This window comes from Mus caroli, chromosome X, assembly GCF_900094665.2.
Source record: "Mus caroli chromosome X, CAROLI_EIJ_v1.1, whole genome shotgun sequence".
Taxonomy (NCBI): domain Eukaryota; kingdom Metazoa; phylum Chordata; class Mammalia; order Rodentia; family Muridae; genus Mus; species Mus caroli.
Window position 1 is genome coordinate 97,386,551 of NC_034589.1, and position 26,507 is coordinate 97,413,057.

At 39.0% G+C, this 26,507-nt stretch overlaps 2 protein-coding genes across 2 annotated transcripts in view; both read right to left on the reverse strand.

Annotated features, from left to right (window-relative positions):
• Window positions 1-9,122: 9,122 nt before the first annotated feature.
• The window catches only part of LOC110286813, a 64,967-nt gene continuing 47,582 nt past the window's right edge, over window positions 9,123-26,507 (reverse strand). Inside the window, exon 6 of the mRNA XM_021153425.2 lies at window positions 9,123-9,346. Within this exon, the coding sequence (XP_021009084.1) occupies window positions 9,239-9,346 (108 nt within the window). The 3' untranslated portion in view covers window positions 9,123-9,238. The remainder of the gene's footprint in view (window positions 9,347-26,507) is intronic.
• Window positions 10,124-12,722, reverse strand: Nap1l2 (nucleosome assembly protein 1 like 2). The gene has a single exon (XM_021153426.1). The coding sequence runs from the start codon at window positions 12,372-12,374 to the stop codon at window positions 10,989-10,991; it is 1,386 nt and encodes a 461-aa protein (XP_021009085.1). The 5' UTR covers window positions 12,375-12,722; the 3' UTR covers window positions 10,124-10,988.

Below are 26,507 nucleotides of genomic sequence, written 5' to 3' on the forward strand. Positions count from 1 at the left end.
CCATCCCATAATTAGCCTCCAAACGATGACACCATTGCATACACTAGCAAGTGTTTGCTGAAAGGACCCTGATATAGCTGTCTCTTGTGAGACTAGGCCGGGGCCTAGCAAACACCGAAGTGGATGCTCACAGTCAGCTATTGGATGGATCACAGGGCTCCCAATGGAGGAGCTAGAGAAAGTACTCAAGGAGCTAAAGGGATCTGCAATCCTATAGGTGAAACAACAATATGAACTAACCAGTACCCCCTGGAGCTCGTGTCTCTACCTGCATATGTATCAAAGATGGCCTAGCCGGCCATCACTGGGAAGAGAGGCCCATTGTTCTTGCAAACTTTATATGCCTCAGTACAGGGGAACGCCAGGACCAAGAAGTGGGAGTGGGTGGGTAGGAGACTGGGGGGAAGGGTATGGGGAACTTTTGGGATAGCATTTGAAATTTGAAATGTATATAAAGAAAATATCTTAAAAAAAAAAAAAGGCCCGGCCCAGGACTCGGGAGGCAGAGGCAGGCGGATTTGTGAGTTTGAGGGCGGCCTGATCTACAAAGTGAGTTCCAGGACAGCCAAGGCTATACAGAGAAACCCTGTCTCAAAAAACAAAAACAAAAACAAAAGAAAAAAAAGAAATAGAAAAATACCCTAAAAATTCACATGAAGTCTCAAAGGACCCCTAAAAAGGGTAGTAAGTTTGAAAATAAAATCAACTCCTATGACTTACACTTCCTAATGTCAGACTTATTATAAAGTTGCAATAAATGAAACGACATGGGTCTAGCATAAAGACAGGCTCCTAGACACATAGAGTAGAATATAGAGACCAGGAAAAAAAATCCCTGCACATATGTGGTCAAATGATTTTTTTAAAGATTTATTTATTTATTTATTTATTTATTTATTTATTTATTTATTTAATGTATATGAGTGCACTGAAGCTGCACTGATGGTTGTGAGCCATCATGTGGTTGCTGGGAATTTGAATTCTGGTCAACCCCGTTCCCTCCAGTCAGCCCCGCTTGCTAAAGATTATTTTATTCATTATAATATGTAAGTACACTAGCTGTCTTCAGATGCACCAGAAGAGGGTATCAGATCTCATTATGGATGGTTGTGGGACACCATGTGGTTGCTGGAATTTGAACTCAGGACCTTTGAAAAAACAGTCAGTCCTCTTAACCACTGAGTCATCTCTCCAGCCCCGGTCAAATGATTTTTTTGTTTGTTTGTTTTTTTGTTTCTTATTATGGATGGTTGTGAGCCACCATGTGGTTGCTGGGAATTGAACTCATGACCTCCGGAAGAGCAGTCATCGCTCTTATCCGCTGAGCCATCTCATCAACCCCGGTCAAATGATTTTTACAAAGTTTCCATAACTGCTAAATGTAGGGGAAACAATCTTAATAGATGGTGCCAGGAAAAAAATAATATACATATGAGAAAGAATGAAAGTGGGCCAATCCTATACATATCCATTCTAGCACTGGAATGGTCTACAAACACCATATTAATTTATAGTGAGAACATGGAAGTGTAATGCTTGGACATGAAATGTAAACAAACTGGATTGGCTAATATGGGTCTTAGCAAAGAAACACTATTCAGTTCTTTTTATATGTGCAATTAAAAGCACTTTGTCTTAGTAAGGAATGGTGTCACAGATTACTGATTCTTCCCTTATCCGTAGGATTCTTGGCAACATCTAGGTAATAGTTAGAATAGAAAAAGAAATTATCCAAATACTTGCACTTATTACTGGTGAATCCTTCAATGAAATAGGCACATTCACGCAGAGGCAGGCATGTACACATATGCAAAACATCACATTTTATCACTTCTGTGTACATTGAGTGCTCATTGATATTGGCTTCTTCTGACAACCTTTGAGCTTCTCATTCTGGATCATCCAGGCTTGTATGTGTGTATGGGGTGGGGTGGGGGGATAAAGAATGTGATTGTATGAAAGCATGTTAAGTTTGAAATAGGAAATTTAATGAAAACACAGTTACTTTTACTGATTAATTTTAGCTATCAAGTTAACACAACCTGAGTCACTGAGGAGGGTATCAAGTGAGGGATTGATCAGATCAGATTGGCCTGTGGCCATGTCTGTGAGAGATTGTCTTGATTGATGATTGATATGGGAAGGCTCAGCTCACAGTGGGTGGGTGGCACCATCTAGTCAGGTAGTCATGGAATGTATAAAGTCTACCTGAGCATGAATCAAGGACTAAGCTAGAATGCAGTTCAGAGAGTGAGTCAGTGAACAGTATACTTTCATAGTTTCTGCCTCAATTTTTGCTTGAGCTACTGCCCTGACATCCTCTGTTGACAGACTTGTTCTTGTAAGCTTAAGCTTCCTTTCTGTAGGTTGCTTTTTGTATGGGTGGTTTATCCCAGCAACAGAATGAAACTAGAACAGAAATTGTTCCTGGGAGTGTAGTGTTGCCATAGTGAACATGACCATGTTGTTTAATGGGGAAGATTGTGGAACGTTTCAGAACTTTGAAGTCGAAAAGCTGGTAAGTACTCGAGTTGTTTTTAAACCAGGCCTCCATAACCTTCATTTCTCTTAACACTCTTATTGGGCAAGCCTGTTTTGAAAAATTTCAAAAGGAAGCAACGAATCTTTCAGCAGGGCCATTTGAGTAAGAATCAGCTGTGGTTGGTAGGAGGTCAGCATCGTTAAGATGAAATCTGAGCAGTATTTTCTCAGGGTCAACATAAGGGAGACGGGGGTATACAACAAGCCAACAGAAAAATTGGCAAATTATGGGTAAGGTCACCCACATTGTATTGGTTTTGAAGGCATGAAGGAGTCATAGAGAACAGCCGAGGCTTGGCACTTTGTGGCAGAGTTGGAATCACTCTAGAGACATCCTGAGTGACCACTGGTGAAGTGAAGCATCAGTTAACAGTAAAGAGATCCCAGGATATTGGAGATGCCAGGAACATGGGTTGCTCACCAGGATGGTGGGGGTGGGGTGGGGGGAGTGTGGAATAGACCCAACCTGAACTTATGTTTGAAACAAGTTATGTGTGCTGCAGATAGCAGAGCATAAGTAACTGTAGTGACTTGGAGCCCAGATGACCATGAGTGATTTCCAAACATGAGATACTGAAGTAAAGTATTTGATTGACACTACTGGATTTTGGGAGTTGCTTTGATGTCATTGTAACTACACACTGATTTTTTTTCCATTTTGTAATAATAAATTCTGTAACATCTTGTTTTTATTTTACAGTATTCCACAATTAAGAGACTTTGGATATTTAAACAGACCTTGGATTTTTAAAATATTAAAATTTTTAGATTGTGGAACTTATAAAATTTGGCCTATTGGAGACTAGGGGGATGGCTTAGGTGTTAAGAGCACTTGTTCTTTCAGAGGACCTGGGATCAGTTCCCAGCACCCACATAGTGGTTCACAACCGTCACACTTGAGCATGCATGTGGTACACAGGCATAAATGCAAGTCAAAAGCTTAAGCATAAAATTCAAATCTAAAAGTTGAATTGTGTTTTATATTTTGATCTTTACGAGAGATCTTGGAAACAACAATTGAAAATCGTGTTTTTGTGTCAGTCTGACAAGTGACATGGAGTCCTAGGTAGTATCTGCAGCTGTCAGCTGAAACAGTCTAGAGTCCTCTGATGGCATCTCAGCTGTGGAGTTGAGTGCATCAGGTTGGGCATCTTGGCCAATGACTGATGCGAGAGGGGCCAACCCACAGTTGGCAGCACCACCCCTAGGCAAGTAGGCCTGGATCGTGTAAGAAGCCTAGCTAATCATGATCCAGAGTACAATCCAGAAGGTGAGCCAGTTCTTCAGCTCTTGATTGAGTTCCCGCCCTGAATTCCCTCAGTTATGAACTGTTGTCAAAACACAGTACAAGAGTGAAATCGCACAAGGAGAATTTTGAGTGCTTTTGACAGAGCTCTAAGAAAACAGGAAAAGTGACCTCAGTTTCTTCAAAAACACAAAATTAGTATTGGAATGTGTTTTTGTGCCCTGCAGATTATGTAATAATCACGTACTATCTAGTCTTCTAAATGTATCTATAGGAGGATTACATGGACGTGCTCTACCGGTGTCACAAGCAGTAACCCTTTTTATGTACCATTCCTTCTGTATATGCACATTCGTGCTGCACACCTGAGCTCCCATTCTGTCCTACGACCAAGGCACAATCATATTTCATTCATCAGAAGAATGCTTTTTCTGTGGGTACTTGAGACCTTAGTTACATCAAAGCTGAACTACTCGAAAGCCCCCCTCATTGCCCATTCCTAAGACACTGCACTTAAGTTGTTGTTTCCCTCTAGATTGCCACCTGAACTTCTCTACTTTAGCTTAGCCAAAAAACAAAAAATGATCATCAATCTTTCTTTACACTACCTATGATCACTTAGGTGGGCACAAGAGAAGACTTTAGACTTCAAAGTGGGAAAAAAAAAAAAAAAACGTAAACCTTTCCCAACGTCTGCAAAGGCACTTAAGGCACCTGCTTACACCAGGACTATCTTTGTTTCTCACCAACCACAGACCACATGTATCCTTACACATAAACCATGGGTTCATAAAGCCATGGGCCTGAACAGTGATGCTTCACCCATTCCTTTTGGCTTGCATGTATGTGCTCCCACACCACTCAGTGGAGTATCTCGAAGATATGCTTCCATGCCTTCATTGTCAGAGACCAAAAGTTATGCTCAACTAGTCTTCATATTCCTAAAACAGCAAAGCCATAGGAGGCTGGGATCCTTTATGGAGAATGGCCATGCCCTTCCTCACACATTCTTATTGTACTTCATGTTCCACCTCAGCTGTCTCTGTGCACACACAGAGAAATGGGCAGGCACACAAAAACCCACACATGCAGAGTCAGTGGGGGTGTGACAGTATATGAGCAAGAAGACTATGGAGCGCACGCCTTTAATCCCAGGACTCCGGAGGCAGAGGCAGGCGGATTTCTGAGTTCGAGGCCAGGACAGCCAGGGCTACACAGAGAAACCCTGTCTCGAAAAATCAAAAAAAAAAAAAAAGAAGAAGACTATGGAGGAAGTAGGTTACATATAGTCGGCTTGAACTTCAGTTTTATTGTCTTTGAACACATAGAATAGATAAATCGATAGATAATTAATAATGTTTATTTTTAAATGGCAGACAGAAACTGCTTCATTTAAACATTCCTTTCTAGTTTTAAAAGGTGTCACTGGGCAAGTAATCTGAAGAAAATATATCTCACAGATATGTTCTGTTTCTTTTTAAAATATTTTCTGTTTTATAAATAGCATACCTCATATCATACATATTTATATGCTAACTGAAAGCTTAAATGTTATATACCTATAGATTGCATATAATTTCACATAATTTTTACTTTCTCTATTCTATTTGTCTCTGTTACCACATATTTAAAATCAGATTCATGATATATTTGTTGGTCACTGTCTTAGTCACTCTTTTACTGCTGTGAAGAGACACGATGACCAAGGCAACTCTTACAAAAGAAAGCATGTAACTGGGACTTGCTTACAGTGTCAGGGGTTTAATCCATTATCATCATGGTGGGAAGCATGGTGGCATGTGGGCAGATGTGATGCTGAAGAAATAGCTGAGAGTTCCTTATCTGGATCTGCAAGCAACAGGAAAAGTGAGAAACTGGACCTGGCTTGGGCCTTTGAAACCTCAACCCAGGGACACACTTCCTCTAACAAGACCACATGTACTCCCAGAAGGCCAGAATATTCCTAATTCTTCACAAGTAGTGCCACTCCCTGATGACAAAGCATTCAAGTATGCAAGCCTATTGGGGCCATTCTTATTCAAACCACAGCAGTCACTGAACAAATGGCCTCAAATAAATACTGGGCTTAGTATACACAAATCAAAAACTATGAATATACTTAGAAATGTGGAAATACCTCAATAGTAACTGACTTTATGAGCCTTTTTATGAGCCAGGTGTGGTGGTTTGAATGAGAAATGTCCTCCGTAGACTCAGGTATTTGAAAACTTGGTCCCCAATTGGTGGCCGTGTTTTGGGGCAGTTATAGGGAAGTGTAGCCCTCCTGAAGGAAGGAAATTATTAGAAGGGGCCTGCAAAGTTTGTAGCATAGTTTCACTTCCAGTTATATCTCTCTGCTTACTGTTTGCTATATGTAATCCCTCCACTTCCTGTTTCTACTGTCATGTCTGCTATTTGCTTCTGTGGTACCCCACCATGATAGAATCATATCCACCTTTATCTTTCATAAATTGCTTCAGAATGTGGCATATTGTCTCAACAACAGAAAAGTAAGTAATATACACTGATCTTGTGAATAATTAAAGTACTGCTACTCAACTTGACTATATTAGTATTTGCAGATCAAATATCTTGGAGACTTCTTGAAATATAAAGTGTAAACTGTCATTTCATTTACATTGGAAAGTAATTAGGGTAATAGTTGTTATTAATTAGTAATTTAATAATGTGTAGTTTTGAATCTTTCACAAATATGAACATTAATAAAATAGCAAAGATAGATTCATCTAGTATTTATAGTCAAAATTATACATTGTTACAGGGGTTGGGATTGGAATTCAGATAGCCTGGTCCTAAAGATTAGTCCCTCTAATATATAATACCAAATACCTTATTTTTTATTATCATGTATTTAAAAGGGAATTTGTGTGTGTGTGTGTGTGTGTGTGTGTGTGTGTGTGTGTGTGTGTGTGTGTGTGTCTGTTTCAGGCTATACCCTAGAAAGACAAAAATTCTCAGAAGTCTTTTCTAACAGTTACCTCAAATAACCTTCTAGAGTCCAAAATCACATGAATAATTTATTTTAAAAATGCAAGTATAGGTCTTTGGCTTGTTCCAGAGATGCCCTCTCAATTTCTGTTCTCTCTCCCAGCCCTCTCACCCCCACCCTGTTCTCCCCACACTTGAACCCCAACCCCCATCCCGTTCCCCTCCTCACCTCTTCTCCCATCCAGTTCCCTCCCTCATCACTTCCAATGTCTATTTTATGTCCCCTTCTGAGTGAGATTCAAGGATCCTCCCTTGGGTCTTTTTTCTTTTTTGGTGTGCAGCTTGGTCTTCATGTAGGTCCCCTAACAATTGGATCAGGACTCTGTTTACTGCCTTTGGATCCCCTTCCCCTAGCTGGGCTGCCTTGACTAGCCTCAGTGGGAGAGGATGCATTTAGTCCTGCTGTGACTAGAGAAGGGGAGGAGGGAATGGGGGAGGAGGTGTGGAGGTGTGAGGTGAGACTGAGAGAAGAGGGGGGCTGCGATCAGGATGTAAAGTGGGTAAATAGATAAATGAAAGTATAAAAAGAATTAAAGTAAAATTATATATACATATATATATATTTCTTTTTTAATGTTTTAAAGATTTATTTATTTTTATATGTGTGGGTGTTTTGCATGCATGTATGTCTGTGTGCTATATGTACAGTTCCCAGAAAGGCCAAATGATGATGATAAATCCCCTGGAATTGGACTCACAGATGATTGTGAGCCACTTGATATGGCTTCTGGGAACTGAACCCAGGTCCTTTTCAAGAACAGGAAGTACTCTTAACTAATCAGCCATCTTTCCAGCCACAAGCTTTTTAAAAAATAATAATAATAATAATAATGTGTGTGAGAATATATGCCTGTGTCTATGTGTAGGTATGTACATGTATGAGTGCAGGTGCCCATGGAAATCAGATGAGGATGCCAGATCCCCTGAAACTGGAGGCAGCTGAGAATTGCCTGACATGGGGGTTGGGAACAGAACCTGGGTCCTCTGCAAAAGTGTTATTACTTGATGAGCCATCTCTTCAGCCTCCAAATCATTATTTTTAACATAGTTGGGACCTAAACTCTAGTACAGGACTATGTGGTGGCCTGAGATTGATAGCCTAACCTCAAGACCTAAAAGACCCTAACACTAAAGATAAACCAGCCTAGGGGAGTAATTAGAGCCTCAAATTGTTTCCCTGTGATAAAGATGAAAGAAAAAGGAAAATGAAAAGCAATCCCTGATATCGAGAATCTGAGCTGGTTCATACAGGTAGGCCGTGTTAGTCTCTTGTTGGGCATAATTCATTTTGTAGAACAATAACCTTATATGAGGTTACTTGGGAAATGTATTAAAATGAGGCAAAGCTAGTCCACTTAATTTATCTAAGAAGGTCCAAAATAAAAGACTACTATGTCACTCTTCTTAATATCAAATACTCCAATACAGAAGTTAAAATGTGTGCATCTTTTTTCTTTTTACATTGTGCACACACATGCATCTGTGGAGGACAGAGAACAACTTGCAAGAGTGCATTATCTCCTTGCCTATGTAGGTTCTGAGAATCAAAGGCAGGTAATCAGGCTCAGTGTCAGGCGCCTTTCCCTGCTGAGCAATATAGCCAGCCAGGCTTCAACTGTTCTACCAAGTACAGCTTTATCACTTTTCTAGTGTTCCAAGATATACCATGGCTAATGTTTATTGATCTAGTACTAATAAGTGGTTCCTACTTTTGCCAGTATCCAATCTACAACAACCCCCTACTTCTTTAAATATTCCACCAAAGCACACAAAGACCAAAGTCTCCATTGTGTTCTAACACTTATGGATCCATTCTATTCTCTGTGCTATGTATTATCTGTCTTTGCAGTGAGAACTGAAGAAGCCTTGATAAACCCTAGGTGCATTCCTTGCATACCTTTGACAGAGGACCCTAACATGAAAGTTGTAGCAACGGGGTCCTGGCCTGCTATCAGGGTAAATCCAGACGAAGCACATTAACCATTCTAGCACATAGGGACAACCGAAAAGGCCATAGAAAGCTGCTAGGCACTAGGCATTCTCTGCAAAACATCAGGAGAGTCACCCACATTCCTCATGTTTGTTTGTTGGTTTTTACAAGTGTCTCACATAGCCCAAGCTGTTAGTAAATGCCTTATATACCTGAAGCTGGCCTTGAACTCCTGATCCACCTGCAGATATCCACCTTCCCAGTGCTGGGATTACAGGAGAATGCCTCCACTGCAAGCTTTAAAAGTATTTTTTATGTTCCTGGGTTTTTTTGGTTTGGTTTGGGTTTTTTTTTTTTTGTGCATAGTAACAGTATCACAATAAAAAGAAACCAGTATCTGTGGGGTGAGTTTCGGGGTAGTAGTAAATTTCAAAGGTCAATATTAATCGTTGTGGGAAAGTATGCAGCCCTCTGTATTTACAGGATGCACACTGGCAGAATCGCTTGGTTCTTTAGTAAGTTGCCTGTTTCCCTATATACTTCCACTTACTGCAATTCAAAAGCAAAGCACCAGAACATCTATTTGATCTGGGAGAAGATCTTGGCTTTGAAGGTCCTCCCTAGAAAGGAATAGAAAAGGTAAAGCTTTTATTTTCTTTCCCAGTTTTACCGGACAGAAGTAAGAAAAATAGGCAGTGCTAGAAACTTACCTCTCTGGACCACAATATAAAGAAGGAAGCATGTTCAATAGTGGATAGTAGAAGAATAAGTTACAGCAAAGCTTTTGTTCCACTTGGGTTACAGTTCAGTGAGATCACTTCACAAACATTTGGGATGGAAGTGTAGGTAGTCAGCAATAACAAAACAGAGTGAGCATTTCCTTGCCACTCACAGCGTCTATGTGACACAAAAGTGACCAAGAAGGTCTCTTATCCTAGGAAAATAGGTGTAATTCTTCATAGAGTTTATCAAAAGGAAAGGCCTTTTAGGGGGACATCTGATTGTCCTCAAAGAACAAAGCAAACTCATATCTGGACTGTGTGAGCAGCTTTTTCCACTGTCCCCAGTCAGTGCTGCCCCCCAGTGTCATAAGGGGATATATACAAATAACACTGTAGAAAGATAAGAAATTTAAAATATAGAATAGCACATAGGAATCTGTTATTTATAAAGAGTACTAACATTACATTATAAAGTAGAAATGAGTTTACTGGATATTTGTTTCCCTGTAACTCAATCTGAAAATTAAAATTAGATCAGTTATAAATAATTTTGGAATATGCATGTTAGACAGTGTTAGTAGATCTGCATACATGTATAAACACATAAGAATAACTTACAGAAAAATAATTTGTAGAAAACAAATCAAAATATTAAAAGTGTTCATCTTTGGTGAATATGTCTTCTGATTTTAATTAATGAATTTTTTAATATTTTTAAATGTGTCTTCCAATGAACATACTGCCTTTATAGTTTAAAAGTTCTTTTTTAAAACATTTAACACCATGAAATTTTTATTCATTTTATTTTTCAGTGAATGAACAGAATATGAAATGTATTTTCAGAAATGGTAAAGTGTCCATTTCAATGAATGATTCAGTATATTATGAAAGAAAACTGTACACTGTAATCACAGTTTACACAATTACACAGGACAATATTTGCAACATTTGAAAATACTGTAACTCACATGTCAATGATAAACAGTAACTTCAATACAATTGAGTTTTATTATTTATCACAGTCACATACAATCAGAAGCCTTGCACTAGCTGTTATCAATAATAAATATGATTTTGCCTGAAATTCTCAACCATATGCAGGCCTCTTAGGCATTCAAGTTTTAAATTCTACTGCATATTTGCTGCAAAATGAAGCAGGCACAATAAAGTCAATTGGCCAAAGCACTAAGAGGATAAGGGGAAAAATAGCAAAGCACTCTTAGGTAGGTTTCCAATATTTTCTTTGCAAACAAATAATCTCATTTAGCACTTCTAATAATATTCACAGCCACAGATTAATAGATACATGGCACAAGGACTTCAGAAGGATTATACTACAGACTATTAATGTCTTAATCATTTATCACAGTCTACATGTCTTGAAAACATCATACCACTACAATGCAAGGTCAGATTAATTAGTATTTGAATTTTTAAACTGGCATGACAGGAAAAAATGCAGAACACAAGACAAGATTAACTGCTTATGTCTTCAGTAACTGCATGTAGAGCAGTTAGTTTCAAAAGCATCTACTCTGCTTTAACGATCAATATCTTCTACTAATGCCTCAAGATTTTTGCAACAGGCTTTAACCTCCTCAATTGCAGCCATCCAATCATCATAAATAATTTTGTCATATATTTCGTCATTAACTTCCCTAACTACACCCTCCTGCTGAGATTCAAGTGCATCTCCTGAGAAAAATAACACTGATCTTGGAATTATGTAAGTACGCAGATTATGACCAAGTAAAAAATCATCATTTTCATCCCCTCCATTTAAGCTGATCCCATGAGGAGAGAAGAAATTGAAGAAAGAGTCCTTGGGAAAATCTTCAGTCACAGTTCGGACAGTTCCCCAGACGCGATGTCTCTGCTTCTTCTTGATGGTTCTCAAAGTGACATTCTTCCCTTCGTTCCAATCTATGTCGCAGCCAGTGGCATACTCAATGGCAGTTCCCCTATAAGGGTGGGGATCGTAGCATGCAAGCTTTGACTTCAGCACATAAGTCTTTGTCAACAGCTCATTTTTAAAATATTCATTGGGCTTGAAGTGAAATTCAAGTGTGAAGCTGAGAGGCTCCCCGGGATCCGAAAGCTTCACTTTAATATCTGTCAGCAGCTTCAGAATAGGCTCATCATACTTCTTAATCATAGGAGTGAGTGCTTCAACATTTTTTAAAACAGTCAACCAAAAATCCGGAATCCCCTTAGGATCCTCTTCGTTAACCTCTTCTCCTCCGGTGGCCCCAGCGCTGTCATCTTCCTCCTCCTCCTCTTCTTCCTCGTCATCATAATCATAATAACAGTCCTCATAACCATCATCTTCATCCACGTATTCATGCACCATGCCCTCTTCGTTGCCGTTAGTCTCTTCCTCCTCATCCATCTCCTCCTCAAAATAGTCCTCACAGTCCGATTTATACTCACATTCCTCTTCTGTGGGCTCATAGACTGCATTGATGATCTGTCGTCTTTTTTCTAGTAAGGGTTGATACATTTCAGCAAACTTCCTTTCAATGTCGTGAAATTCCCTCAGGAATTTGGATTCCAAATGGGCAGCTCTTGTTTGAAGCTTTTTAAGAGCTAGCACTCGGCACTTAACTTTCACTGGGAGACTTTCAACGAAATCGGTATCTAAAAGATAACCGATAAGTCCTTTTGGACGGTCTGAGTCTGAGTCCTCATCAGTGCCTCCGCATTTCCCAGCATCTTCCCCAGACCCTGCAGCAGCTTCTTCACCTTTTCCCTCTTCCCCTACTCCAGCAGCCACGGTTTCTTCACCATGTTGCCCGCCATCTCCAGGCTCAATGGAGACACCTTCACTGCGGTCCTGACTTTCCCCGGGCCCCTCCGCCATTACCTGGCTGCCAAGCTCTTCTTGGTTGGATTCAGACAGTTCTTTATGGTCGACTGATTCAGCCATTGTTTTCAAACGATCGCCTGCACTTATGGTGGCTAAGCCCGCAGATCAGGAGACCTGACCTCCGCAGGAAGACTCACCAATACAGCAGATGCGCGATGATCTGGCAGAGATGAACCAAGAGGCAGCGGCGGCTGGACTGATGGCAGGCAGCAAGCAGTGGGGATAAAAGACCGTGCTGAAGCTGGGATAGCAGAATTGAAATCGGCTGTCTGGGCGGAGACTCTAGGCCCTGAAAGAACAGGCTAGAGACTGCAGAGAGCCGCAGTGGGCAGACCTCCGCAAGCAGCTGCTCCAGCCACTCGGGGGCGGAGGGATGGAGGAACTGGTGCCGCAGTATGATTACGCAGTTGTCTCTAGGCTCTTTTTTTTTTTTAAGTGTATGCAGGTTGCTGCGTCACCCCTTCCCTCCCAGGACTCTTCTCTAATCTCATTTGCCAGGCTGTAGTGATTGACAAATCCTGAGCCAGTAAATTAGTAGATGAATCAAATTTTCAACACCTCTTGCCTTCCCAGATTCTCTAATATGGCTGATTCCTCCACCTATGGCTCATCTTCCACCCTATAGCCTGTGGAATTTTGCAGAAATGCAGTATCATTCATTCCGTTTTCAACTGATACTATATGTTCATAATGTCAAAAGAGCTATATGGAAACAGTGACAAGGAATGAAAAAAAAATGGGCAAGGTACTGGATTGTCTTTAGTCTATCCCTTTGGTTATAACCTGAGGCTCTGGGAAAGAGAGGAGGGTAGTGGAGGAGCCCACAAGGAGATCCTTTGAGGTTTAAAATTACCAAAAATAAGCATAGGTGGCTTTGGATGATGTAACTGACAGTGGTTTAAATATTCTGTACCCTAGTTTCTGTATTTTTCACAACCTGTGTGATTGTAAATAGGAAAATTCTCATAATATTTCCTGATGAGGAAGAGATGACGGATGACTAAAGTGTGGGGGGAGGGGGTGTTGAAGCCTGTTGTAAAAGAGCCAGCTATGTGACTAGTGAGCATACAGGATAATACTCCAGTCCTAAACTGTCTTTCTACTTTCCCTTATGTGATGTTGTTTTAGCCTGTAATCACAGCACTGAGATGGAAAATCAGAAGTTCAGGAGTAGCCTCCACATATAGCAGTTCTGGGTTAGCTTGGACTACATGAAATTTTGTCTTAAAAACCCAAAAACAAAACAAACAAAAGGAAAGCCATTAGGAATTTTACAAAGAAAAGCCAAATGTAAAGTACTATTTTGTTTTTTAAAATCACAGAATTTGCTTGACATTTTGAAGTTTATTGGAAATAATACCAATATCAGCACTAAAGAGAGAGTTAAATATATGATAGAATATTCATGCAATAGAAGACTATGCAGTAAATTAAAATTTCCTCTAGGAAAGGGGCAGGAAGATATCTTGCTGGGTGAAGGTGCTTGTTGTATAAACCTGGCAAATGCTAAAGCCATGCAAATGTTAAAGGGGAGAACTGACTCTGTCCAGTTGCACCCTGGCTGCCACACATGTTCCTTAGAACTCACCTTGATGACACCCATCCAATAATAAAGAAAATTTTCAAAATTTGTTTTTAAAGATGACCAGTATCATTGGTTATGTAAATAATAAGTCAAAATCATGACTAGATACTATTTCATACCGATTGAGATAGCTTAAAATACAGAAAATAGCAAGCAGTGGTGAAAGTAAGGACAGTGAAAATCAGTATAGCCACATCTCAAAGCATTAAACATGATTATCATGTGTTCAAGCAATCCCACTTCTGGATATAGATAGATACATACATACATATAAACATACATACATACATACATACATACATACATACATAGATGATAGATAGATGATAGATAGATAGATAGATAGATAGATAGATAGATAGATAGATACATAGATAGATACATAGATAGATACATAGATACATAGATACATAGATAGATACATAGATACATAGATACATAGATAGATACATAGATAGATACATAGATACATAGATACATAGATTAGGTAGATAGTGATAGAGATATAAACTTGAAAGCAGTCTCAGATTTTGCATACCCATGTTCAGAGGAGAACATATACATTAGCAGAAAGTTAGAAACAATTGGAGAGATGGCTTAGCAGGTAAGAGCACTTCCTGCTCTTCTAGGGGAACCAGGTTTGGTTCTCAACATCCACGTGGTGGATCACAACTGCCTATAACTACAGTTCCAGGTCATCAGACTTTCTCTTCTGACCTCTGCATACACCAGACACATATGTGTTACATACATACAGGCAACAATATACATATATAAACTTTCAAAGTTGGAAATAGCCTTAAGTGTTCACTGATAAATCAATAGACAAAAAAGTGTTGATAATTTTTATTAGTATGTTGCATATCATTTAGTGCCCAATAAAATAGTTGGGTTTTTTTGTTTGTTTGTTTTAAAGAAGAAATACAACAAAAGCAGATTTCCCTGTTTTGTTATAAATGTTTCATTTTTCAAAATAGGAGAGTTGCCCGGCAGTGGTGGCACACACCTTTAATCCCAGCACTTGAGAGGCAGAGGCAGGTGGATTTCTGAGTTTGAGGCCAGCCTGGTCTACAGAGTGAGTTCCAGGACAGCAAGGGCTACACAGAGGAAACTCTGTCTCAAAAAAACAAAAAACAAAAACAAAAGACTATTAGGGGCAACAGAAGCTAGCATGTTAGAAGTACATGAATGGCTATCATAAGACCTTTGGTCTTCCAAAAAGCCAGGGAAATAAGAATGGCAGAAGCCTCAAAATGCATATTACAAGAAATGATATGTTTCTATGGAGTGAACCTTGAGCAGAATAGGGATACAGGTTCATGCAGAAGGGTCTTGGCCAAGTGGCCATCTCTGTGCAGTACTTCACACTATCTTCAAAACCAGTCCTAGAAGTTGGACTTTATTCATCCACTTAAATGAGAACCAGGCAGCAAATGACTTAGTGGCCTCAGTCTCCCTTCTTGTACAGTCTGCTCTGTGCCCAACAGCCCCTGTGTACCTAGCACAGTATTGCTTACAGAAATCAGGCCAAGAATGAAAGATCCTGGGGGCTAGAGAGATGGCTCAGCCATTAAGAGCACTGACTGCTCTTCCAAAGGTCCTGAGTTCAAATCCCAGCAACCACATGGTAGCTCACAACCATCTGTAATGAGATCTGGCGCCCTCTTCTGGAGTGTCAGAAGACAGCTACAGTGTACTTTCATATAATAAATAAATCTTTTTTAAAAAGAACAAAGATCCTACCTCTAGGTTTCTGCTAGAGATTCTGCCCTGGCTTTCTTGATGACAGAATCTAAACTTGCATGATGTAATAAATACTCTCCTCCCCTTTGAAAATGGAAACCGTTAAAGGAAACCACGACCACACACCATACTGAAATCAATGAACAGTGGGGAGAACAGCTCCAACAGAAACATCTCCTACACAGCAAGCTAAGTCTCAGAGAACATCTCAAAAGAGATGAAAGACAGATTATTGTAAGAGTTAGAGGACCAAGAAGTGTTCTTTGAAACTGTCTCTTAGAAATGGCTGGATAAAGAAGAACTTAACAATAACAACATCACCAGACATGCTAACTCAAAAGAAGGAAATCTCACAGAGCTCCACCCCTAGACAAAGAGCAACAAGCAACTAATGACTACTGAGTAGAACTAGTCTCTCCCAGATGTGAGCCCAGAAATTACAAAGGAGTCATCCTTGAAAAAATATATACACAAACAAAAATGGACTTGGCAGGTTGTGTGTATACATCTGTACATGCAATAAATCATGTTTTCCATTTGTTCTCATAATTTTTCAACATTTCATACTACAAGTTTAAATATTTTACAAGAAAGCTTTTTCCTTCAAACATGTCAGGCTGACTAAGACATACATTCTTCACCTATGAACTTGTCATCGGACCACTAAATACACATGCTATATGATATGAAGGGTAAACACATTTGACCAGGAGAAACAACTGAAGCCTGAATCACTGTGTGGAAATTGCTGAGGAACTTTTCAGTTGTTGTTTTTTTTTTTCAACTATTTTTCTGTGTCTCATTATTTTTCCTCCATATTGGAATTCTCATTATGGACATTTTTGTCTATTTCATGATACCCTATAGAACTTTTTGATACTTCTGAGTTATCCCAGTTAATCTATCTCTGAGTTCACTGATTATTTTTTTCTGCCAACTCAAATAGTTAAGATTATCTAGTAAAATATTCAAATTTATAATTTCCTTTTTTACTTCAAAATTATATATATACATGTATAGTAAATTTAGATAATACTTGTATTGCTTTCATTAAGCTAAACATAGCATTACAGTTTGAGCGTATTTTTATACATTATTTAATATGTTTACTATATCCAATATCTAGATTTTGTCAAGGATGCTTTCTTTAGCTGAATATTTTATTAACATGTGACATAATGCTGTGTTTTGTTGTACTTCTTAGTTTTGTGTTACAAATTAGACTTGTTAGAATAAATCTGATAATAGTTATCAAAATATTTTACCTAGCACATTGCTTCTTGTCATAGTTTTATTTAGTCTTATTGTTGCTTTAATTGTTTCATGCTTACTTAGTAATTTTCTCAAATTCATCCTATAAGTTCTGTCAGCTAATTTAATTCATACTTTACGAGTTTTTAGGATTCATCCCCATTTCAGTCTAATTTATTGGCCAGCCAAAATTTATCAAATATACAAATTCCTTGGTCTATGCCTTCCACCATTTAACAAATTAATCTACTTGTAAATATATGCCTTCAAATTTCAGACACCTTTTATGTTAACCCATACTTTGATTTCCTTGTAACACCATGCCTCAAGATCAGTTAAGGTGAGTGACTAAAAGCTACTCCTTTCCCAGTTCTTTCTTATGCATGCAGTCACTCTTCTGAATATGAACAGGTTTCTAAATCCCTCTCCATCATATTATCTGTATGACAAGAACTTCAAGACTCTGAAGAAAGAAATCGAAGATCTCCATGCTCATGGATTGGCAGGATTAATATACTAAAAATGGCTATCTTGCCAAAATCAATCTACAGATTCAATGCAATCCCCATCAAAATTCTAACTCAATTCTTCACAGAGTTAGAAAGGGCAATTTACAAATTCATCTAGAATAACAAAAAACCCGGGATAGCAAAAACTGTTCTTAACAATAAAAGAACCTCTGCTGGAATCACCATGCCTGAACTAAAGCTGTACTACAGAGCAATTGTGGGGGGAAAAAAACTGCATAGTACTGGTACAGCAACAGACAGGTGGATCAGTGGAATAGAATTGAAGACCCAGAAATGAACCCACACACCTATGGTCACTTGATCTTTGCAAGGGAGCTAAAACCATCCAGTGGAAATAAGACAGCATTTTCAACAAATGGTGCTGGCACAACTGGCAGTTATTATGTAGAAGAATGTAAATTGATCCATTCTTAAGTCCTTGTACATAGCTCGAGTCCAAGTGGATCAAGGACATCCACAAAAAAAAAAAAAAAAAAAAAAAAAAAAAAAAAAAACAGATACATTAAATCTTATAGAAGAGAAAGTGCAATAGAGCCTCAAACACATGGGCACAGGGGGAAATTTTCTGAACAGAACACCAATGGTTTATGCTCTAAGATCAAGAATCGACAAATGGTACCTCATAAAAATTGGGGAACAGAGCTAAACAGAGAATTCTCAACTGAGGAATCCTGAATGGCTGAGAAGCACCTAAGAAATGTTCAACATCCTTAGTCATCAGGGAAATGCAAATCAAAACAACCCTGAGATTCCACCTCACACCAGTCAGAATGGCTAAGATCAAAAATTCAGGTGACAGTAGATGCTGGCGAGGATGTGGAGAAAGAGGAACACTCCTCCATTGCTGGTGAGATTGCAAGCTGGTAGAACCAGGCTGGAAATCAGTCTGGTGGTTCCTCAGAAAATTGGACATAGTACTACCGGAGGATCCTGCAATACCTCTCCTGGGCATATATCCAGAAGATGTCCCAACCGGTAAAAAGGACACATGCTCCACTATGTTCATAGCAGCCTTATTTATAATAGCCAGAAGCTGGAAAAAACCCAGATGTCCCTCAACAGGAATGGATACAGAAAATGTGGTATATTTATACAGTGGAGTTCTACTCAGCTATTAAAAAGAATGAATTTATGAAATTCCTAGCCAAATGGATGGACCTGGAGGACATCATCTTGAGTGAGGTAACACAATCACAAAAGAACACACATAGTATGCACTCACTGATAAGTGGATATTAACCCAAAAGCTTAGGATTCCCAAAATATAATTCACAGACCACATGATGCTCAAGAAGAAGGAAGATCAAAGTGTGGATGCTTTGGTCCTTCTTACAAGGGGGAACAAAATACTCAGGGGAGCAAATATGGAGACAAAGTATTAAGCAGAGAATTGAGGAAGGAAAGGCCATCCAGAAACTGCCCCACCAGGGCAGTTTCTATCTCATACACAGTCACCAAACCCAGAGACTATTGTGGCCGCCAAGAAGTGGTTGCTGATAGGAGTCTGATATATCTGTCTCCTGAAACACTCGGCCAGAACCTGACAAATACAGAGGTGGATGCTTGCAGACAACCATTGGACTGAGATTGGTGTCCCCAATGGAGGAGTCAGAGAAAGGACTGAAGGAGCTGAAGGAAATTGCAGCTCCATAGGAGGAGGAACAATATGAACCAACCAGACCCTCCACCAGAGATCCCAGGGACTAAACCATCAACCAAAGAGTACACACGGAGGAACCCATGGCTGTGGAGCATGAATGGGAGAAGGGAGAAGAGGCTGTTGGTCCTATGAAGGCTCAATGCCCAGTGTAGGGGAATTTGAGGGCAGGGAGAAGGGAGTGGGTGGGAGGGAGAGGGGATAGGAGATTTCAGGGGGACTGGGAAAGGGAATAGCATTTGAAATGTAAATAAAGAAAATATCCATTTTTTTAAATGTGAAATCACACCAAAAAAAAAAAAAAAAAGCTTAAAGGGCAAGGAGGGAAGCAGTTGGCTTACTAGGCAACTGCTAGTTGCCTAAGTCAACCTAATCTTTAAACTGATTGCTCCTGGGGATGGGGGATGGGTGGTGAACAGGGGAATTTCAGAACTTTGAGATAATAGATCATGACTATTGTTATCATAAATTTTTGGCTTATTAGTAGCATTCTTCCATGTCAGCCACAAATTTCACAGTGAGCTCATAGGTAGGTGTGGGAAGGGCTGCCAGGTAGTCAGCTCTGACTCAAGATATTTTAGACATAACAGTTAATATTGAACTTTTATTTGATAGGTCCTATGTAAAACTTTGTGGAATTTCTTAAGATTAGCAAACCACATACAGAACAGACAGAACAAAACAGGGTATGTGGTCAGCATGTCCTTGAGCCAAGTCACTTCTGTGTTACTAACGTGTAGGCATGTTAAAGCAACAATATGAAAAGGCTAGCAGGTATGGAGCAAATGGCTACAGATATTCTGGGGGGAGGGAGGTCAGACCATAAAAATTTGAGTATGTAGGAAGTGCAGGGATGTAGTGTCCAAAAATCATAGAAAAGACAGAGATAGTTTACCACCTGGACAGTTCCCAATATTGCTTATAATGTTGGAGCATCTATCTTTAGCCTTCTAGCCCAGGATATCTGACAGGCTTTTTAAGTGAAGCAGGAATTATGACGGACTAGCTTAGCCTGTCTTGGCAAAGCTAAACAATTGACTATCCTGCTTCCATTTGTCCTTTTTGGACAGCATTCTGTCTGCAAATAAACCTGGGGCATTTTTTGCCCGGTAGTTACCTGGCCACCGTTGAAGCAACCTCATATGTAGGTTATTGATGCTCATCATCTTTGAAGTAGAATGGGAGTATTGTTAGAAGCAAATCTAGAAAAGATCTTTTAATAACGACATGATTTTAAGTCACATATTCTGTGGATCTCTGACTCTTTTGAAGACCATCTATCTATTCATAGAATATCTGAACAAACAAACATTACCTGTCTCCAGCTACCTATTATCTGTATAACCCACGATGTATATTTTTGTGATAATTCAGACTAATATCTAACCTGACTACAAGTTTGATTGATTGATTATTGAATTGCTTTATTTGATTATCTTAAATAATTTTAATAGCAGCTATAAAGGATTAGGATTAAGCCTTGTATTTTTAAATGAGCTGCATAGGCACAATGCCTATCTAAGAGTAACAAAATTAATCTTAAATTTTGTATCAATATACAAAGATTTATACCAATGCAAAACTTAAACCTGTATCAATATACAAAATTCTATATCAATGTAACAAAATATAAACTCAATTCTGCATCAAAATATAACAATTTTTAACAAGGTAAGATTATGGTGATAAAATACTATTGTTTAAAGTAGATTCAATAATCTACCCTATTTTTCTAATTTCTTATAATTTTTCTTTTTCTCTCCTTTTTTTTCTCAACTCTCCTTCCCTTACCTAAGAAAAAGGAAGAGGGAAGGGAAGCTAGAAATCCCTGAGTCTAAGTTCTCTAGTTTATTCCTGTCCAAAACTATCATTATTTGTAAATCTTCCTTTACATAACAATATATCTATAATTCATAAAATAACCAAAACCATCCACTCAACTTAAGGGACTAGGACCATGGTATCCTTATAATTGTTTCCTGCTGAAGTAGGGTTAATAATTCCTGTTTGGGATCCCAAAAGGAAAATGGTTAAGTCAAAATAAAGCTAGCTGTCATTATTTCCTGACTGGAACAGTCTAAAAGGCTGGATGAACTGAAATCATCAGGGAAGCCCTTCCTGAAACTGTTCTCAAAGCAAGTCTCTGGAAATAGCATCAGTTGGGCAGCAGGAACAGGCAAGGAGCATCCTTGAGGGTGAATCCTTTTTCAGGACTTCCCTCCTAGTCATTCATTCTGCAATATACAAACTTCACATGAAGTACATGGTTCTATAAAGACATTTGTATGTAATGTGTAGGTTGCACACATTAATTGAAAATTAATTTTCGAGGGTTTTTTGAGCAGCTGAAAGACAATTGTCTTTCTTTATGACTTAGTGTGACCAGAAACCAAATGGTAATATAAATCTTCATTTATGCCATATGAAAGGATAGCACAATGAATTTTGAGGTCTCTGTAGCCAACAAGATCCATTGGCTATATATAGTTGAAGTTCTGGCTAGAGACATTTTTATGTCTAAGCCAGTTTTAGGGCTGTTTCCATGTATAGGGATCAGCAAATCATGTTACCTGTCCTCTTCAGTCTTCTTGATTTTCTTCTTCTTGTCTGCAGTCAAGATCTTCAGGACATCTTCCTCTAACAAATCTGATCCTTATTACTTTGGAAGGAATCCAAGCCTTTTTTATTCTTTCCTGTTAACACAAATACAAAGCCTCTCTCCAAAAATAGTATATCCTTGGTCGAGCAACCCAAAATCATCAAAAGTATACATTGATTCAACTTAGCAGTCTCTTTACTATTTAGTTCTGCTCTGTTTCTACCTCTCTCGTGGAGAATTTATAATACCATTTGTCATGGTTTGGATACGCTTGCCCCAGTTGGAGTAGGTGTGGCTTTTGTTGGAGAAGGTGTGGCTTTTGTTGGAGTAGGTGTATCACTGTGGGCATGACTTTAATACCCTCATCCTAGCTGTCTGAAAGTCAGTCTTACACTAGCAGCCTTCAGATGAAGTTGTAGAACTCTCAGCTCTGCCTGCACCATGTCTGTCTAGATGCTGCCATGCTCCCACTTTGATGCTAATGGACTGAATCTCTGAACCTGTAAGCCAGCCCAATTAAATGTTGTCCTTATAAGATTTGCCTTGGTCATTGTATCCACTCACAGCAGTAAAACCCTAACTAAAACAGATGTTGGTACCAAGGACTGAGGTATTGCAGTGATAGGCCTGACCATGCTTTTCTTTGGAAGAATGTGGATTTGGGGACTTTGGACTTGGAAAGCGGTGGCATACTTTAAATGGGGCTTAATGGGCTATCCTAGTAGGAATATGGAAGACTTTGTTATTGAGAATAATTTGAACTGTGCGGATCTGGCCCAAGAGATTTCAGTGAGGAATTTCAAAATGTGGCCTACAGGACTGTTTTGTGGTATTTTGGTGAAGAATGTGGCTACTTTTTGCCCTTTTCTGAAGAGTCTGCCTGAGGCTAGGGTGAAGAGACTCAGATTAATGGCATTGACAAAAAAAAAAAGTCTCAAAAAAGCCCATCAGAGACTTTGTTCTCTGGTTAAGTCTTATTAAGAGTGTTTCAAACAAGCCTAGCAAGCAGAGAAACTAAAAATATAAAATACTGGCTTGAATTTTAAGGGGGCACCAGGAACTGAAATCAAGATGAATCCTATGTTCTAAGACATAACAGATTAAGAGATTTTGGGGTAAGATCCCATCCAGCCAAGCTTAGTCAGTGAGGGAGTTGGAAAACAGAAAGCTGGTAATAGAATAAGTGAACCATGTTCCAGCCCCCACGAGCATTTTAACATGCCTGGGGCCATGGTCTCAGCCATGGCCTTGTGGATATTTTCTAGCTTACATAAACAATCCTGAGAGAACATTCGTGGTCATGACACTAAGAATGTTTGTGAGTAAAGAGGACACTGTGACCGTTGGTTCCAGGAGCTGAAAAGATTGCCACCTGACCTTCAGAGAGCCCCTGGGCTCTTCCCCCCGTCCCTTGGAGCCTCCTCTTGTTTATGTTTATATTGCCACTCCTGAATAAAGTTTTTCAGAGCTTGATCAGTATGATTGTCTTGCTCTCATTCTTCGTGTCTCTTTCCCTCCCACTCTCTCACTCCCTTGCCCTGGGTCCCTGCTGATTATCCCTGCAGGTCGGGGCAAACTGGTGCCCAGCTTGTGGTCTCAGGGTCTGGGGTCTGAGAAAGACCACTCTTCACACTGAACTGCTGCTTTGTCAAGAAGTGAGTGAAGGCTCACAGTGAATAAACCCGCACAGAGATAGCCGCAATGTCACCCGCACTGTGAGATGGATCCGGATCCGAGAAAGATAGGAAGAGTGGCTAGACTATGGGACAAGCATTACGTAAACATGAATTGTTTTTAAAGGGATCTCAAGGAATCCCTCAAGACATGAGGAATACGGGTTAAGAAAATTTGTTCACAGCCAAGAGCTGCTCCAGGTGGGAGGAATAGGGTTTAAAATAAAATAAAATTAATAAAAAGAGTAAAAAACAAAACTACAAAAAACAAAATAACAGATGTTTAAAAAACTTTTTTAGCTTAAGCACATTTATGTTGTTCTTAATTCCCAGAAGTAGGAATAGTAAATATATAAATGAAAGAATTAGACAAGTTGAGGAGTGATTAGGAAAGTTAGAAAAGCGGGGCACAGGGGAGCAACTATCAGTAGCTACCACTGTGCTTCCTCTCCCTTCTCTGGCAGAATTCCCAGAAGAAGGAGATAAAGAGTTACACTTTGAACATGAGTGAGAGAAAGAGAGATAGAATAGGTTTCAGAAAAGCAGGTGTCCCCTGTTCAGGACCTTTTAGCAAAAGAGAAGGAAAATGGGAATAAGCTATTTCAGAGCTCTCCTAGGGACAGAAGGAAATCGGGAGATGTCCTGCTTCCTCTCTGGCTCCTATGGAGATATTCTTAGTTCTGGTTAGGATATCTGGGCCCCTTTGAGACACCAAGTTCTATTCCCTCTCTGTCTATTGTCTGTCCTTGGTGCACCAATTTGTCTATATGTGTGTCAATTTATGTTTGTTTTTGTTTTGTTGATTGAATGATTGTTGTTCTGTGTTTCATGTTGAAAGAAAAAAATGGATAAAACTTTATCTGCTGGCTGTCCATCCTTTGATTGAGTTTAACTTGTTTAAAAGGCAGTCTCAATTTGCAGAGCAGAAACTGATAAGTTACACTGCACTGTGGCTGGGAATCAAGCACAGCTGGAAAAGCCCTGCTAGAGACTGATTATCTACACAAGAAGCTCTTAAAGGGGCCAGCAACTTTTTGCTTGTAACAGCAAGTTAGCTTAAAATTGGTAACTCAGGGTTGGAGTCATTCTAAACAACACGTGGCATGAGCCAACCAAGGAAAACAGGTCTTTTAAGATACTTCTAAATTGGGATAATATTTTGTGTAATTATTATTCTAGAAACTAGATTTATAAGGATAGAATTTAAAACAATGTCTCTTCAATGAGGTGTTAAAAGCTGCACTGTCATGCATTCATATGTAAGAATTGGCAGCCAAACTTCATAATGTGAAAGTGATGATTTTGGTATTGATTTTAAAGAGAATATATCGTTTACAATTGGGTTTTGCTTTCCAAAAGTTATGGATATATTCTAATATTGCAAAAGAAACTTTAAAATTATTGTTAAAATTGCCAGTGTTCCATTGACTGCAGTTTGCAGTTTGATTACAAGCTCGGGATTTTTAACTCACCCATTAATTGTAATTAGGATGACTATAAGAGTTTATCTTACAAGAACACTAATGCAACTCCCTGCAGCCATCTTGCCATTCAAAGCAAAGACAGACTTATCTGTATATATTCATCTTTGTGCAGAAATTGGACCCTCATACAATCAGTTTGGCTATGGTTGCTGCCTTGCAGGCAACTACAGTACAAGCAATGCTTTGACAGCACTGAGGTTATAAGGAATGTTTTACATATAAGTCATCTTAAGAAAGACTGTCCAAAAATTAAAGGCATGGTCAGACAGTCGAATTGTTCCCCCAGAATCTGTCCTCACTGCAGGAGGGATAATCTTTGGCCAGGACTCTGGCAGTATGCTCAGATTAAAAGATTATTTATATTTGAGTTAATGCAAAGCTCAGAGCAGCCTCAGTGAGGCTTGTGTGACGTTTCTTTGGTTTTGCAAACCGTGCCTAGGGAAGTTTTGGGACCTCACCTCTCCTTGCCTCCTGGAAATTATTTTAAGCCAAAACAACATTATTACAGATCTATCCAGGTGTTGTTCAAAATAAAGTTTAAACTTAAGATGTATGAAATATCAATGAGGCTGTGGACCTTCTAAAGGCATTGCAATCTGGCCTGCCTACTCCATATAGAGTAGAGGAAGCTTCTGTAATCAATTGTAATCAATGGCAATCAAACATTAGCTGCTTATTATAGTTATTGTTACTCAATATGCCTACAGAAATTCTTTGGCAAAAGAGAACATTAATGTGGAATAATCTTTCTTCATCTCCAAGTAAAGTTTTAACATCCTATTATGAAACTGTTGTGGTGTTAATCAAGAATTGTAAGATAAAATCATGAAGATATTTTTTTAAGTCTTAAAAACCTAATGAGATATCTATTTCTTGTCTCAAACAGCAATTAAATTGGTTATTGCAGAATATTGATATTTGGTCTATTGCATAATAAACTTTTTAGGTAAAATTGATAATCATTATACAAAACATAAGTTGCTAAAAATTGCTTCTGTGCATGCTTTTGTATTTCTTGTAAATTTATGCATGCATCCCATAAAGAATACATCTACTGTATTTATAAACAGCCCTTCTATGGGAGAGAAGTATATGTGATTGGATCACATGTTTATTCTTTTGAGTTTCCTCCTGCTTCAACACAGATAATTGAATTGTGTGCTGTACCCAGTGTTTTGAAATCTTAAAAAAATCAAGCAGGTGGAGACATTCATAAAGAATATTATAAAATAGCAGTAGATTTGAAAGATTGTTTCTTTACTATTCCTTTGCATCCTCACGATTGTGAAAGATTTGCTTTCAGTGTTCTTTCTATTAATTTTAAAGAGCCAATGAAAAGGTATCAATGGATAGATCTTTTCTCAAGGCATGGCTAACAGTCCTACATTATGTCAAAAATTTGTGGCACAAGCCATTCAGCCTAAGAGACAGCAATAACAAATAATATACATCATACATTGCATGGATGATATCTTATTAGCAGGGAAAGATCCTCTGGACTTGCTTCTATGTTATAGAAATTTACAACAGGCATTATCTGATAAAGGACTACAAATAGCTCCAGAAAAAGTGCAAACTCGGCCCTGAAGGGAGCGCCATCTTGGCTCCGGGACTCCGCCGAACTTAGTATGCACAGGTGAGAGTGAGGACCACAGAGGCAGACAGCTTCTG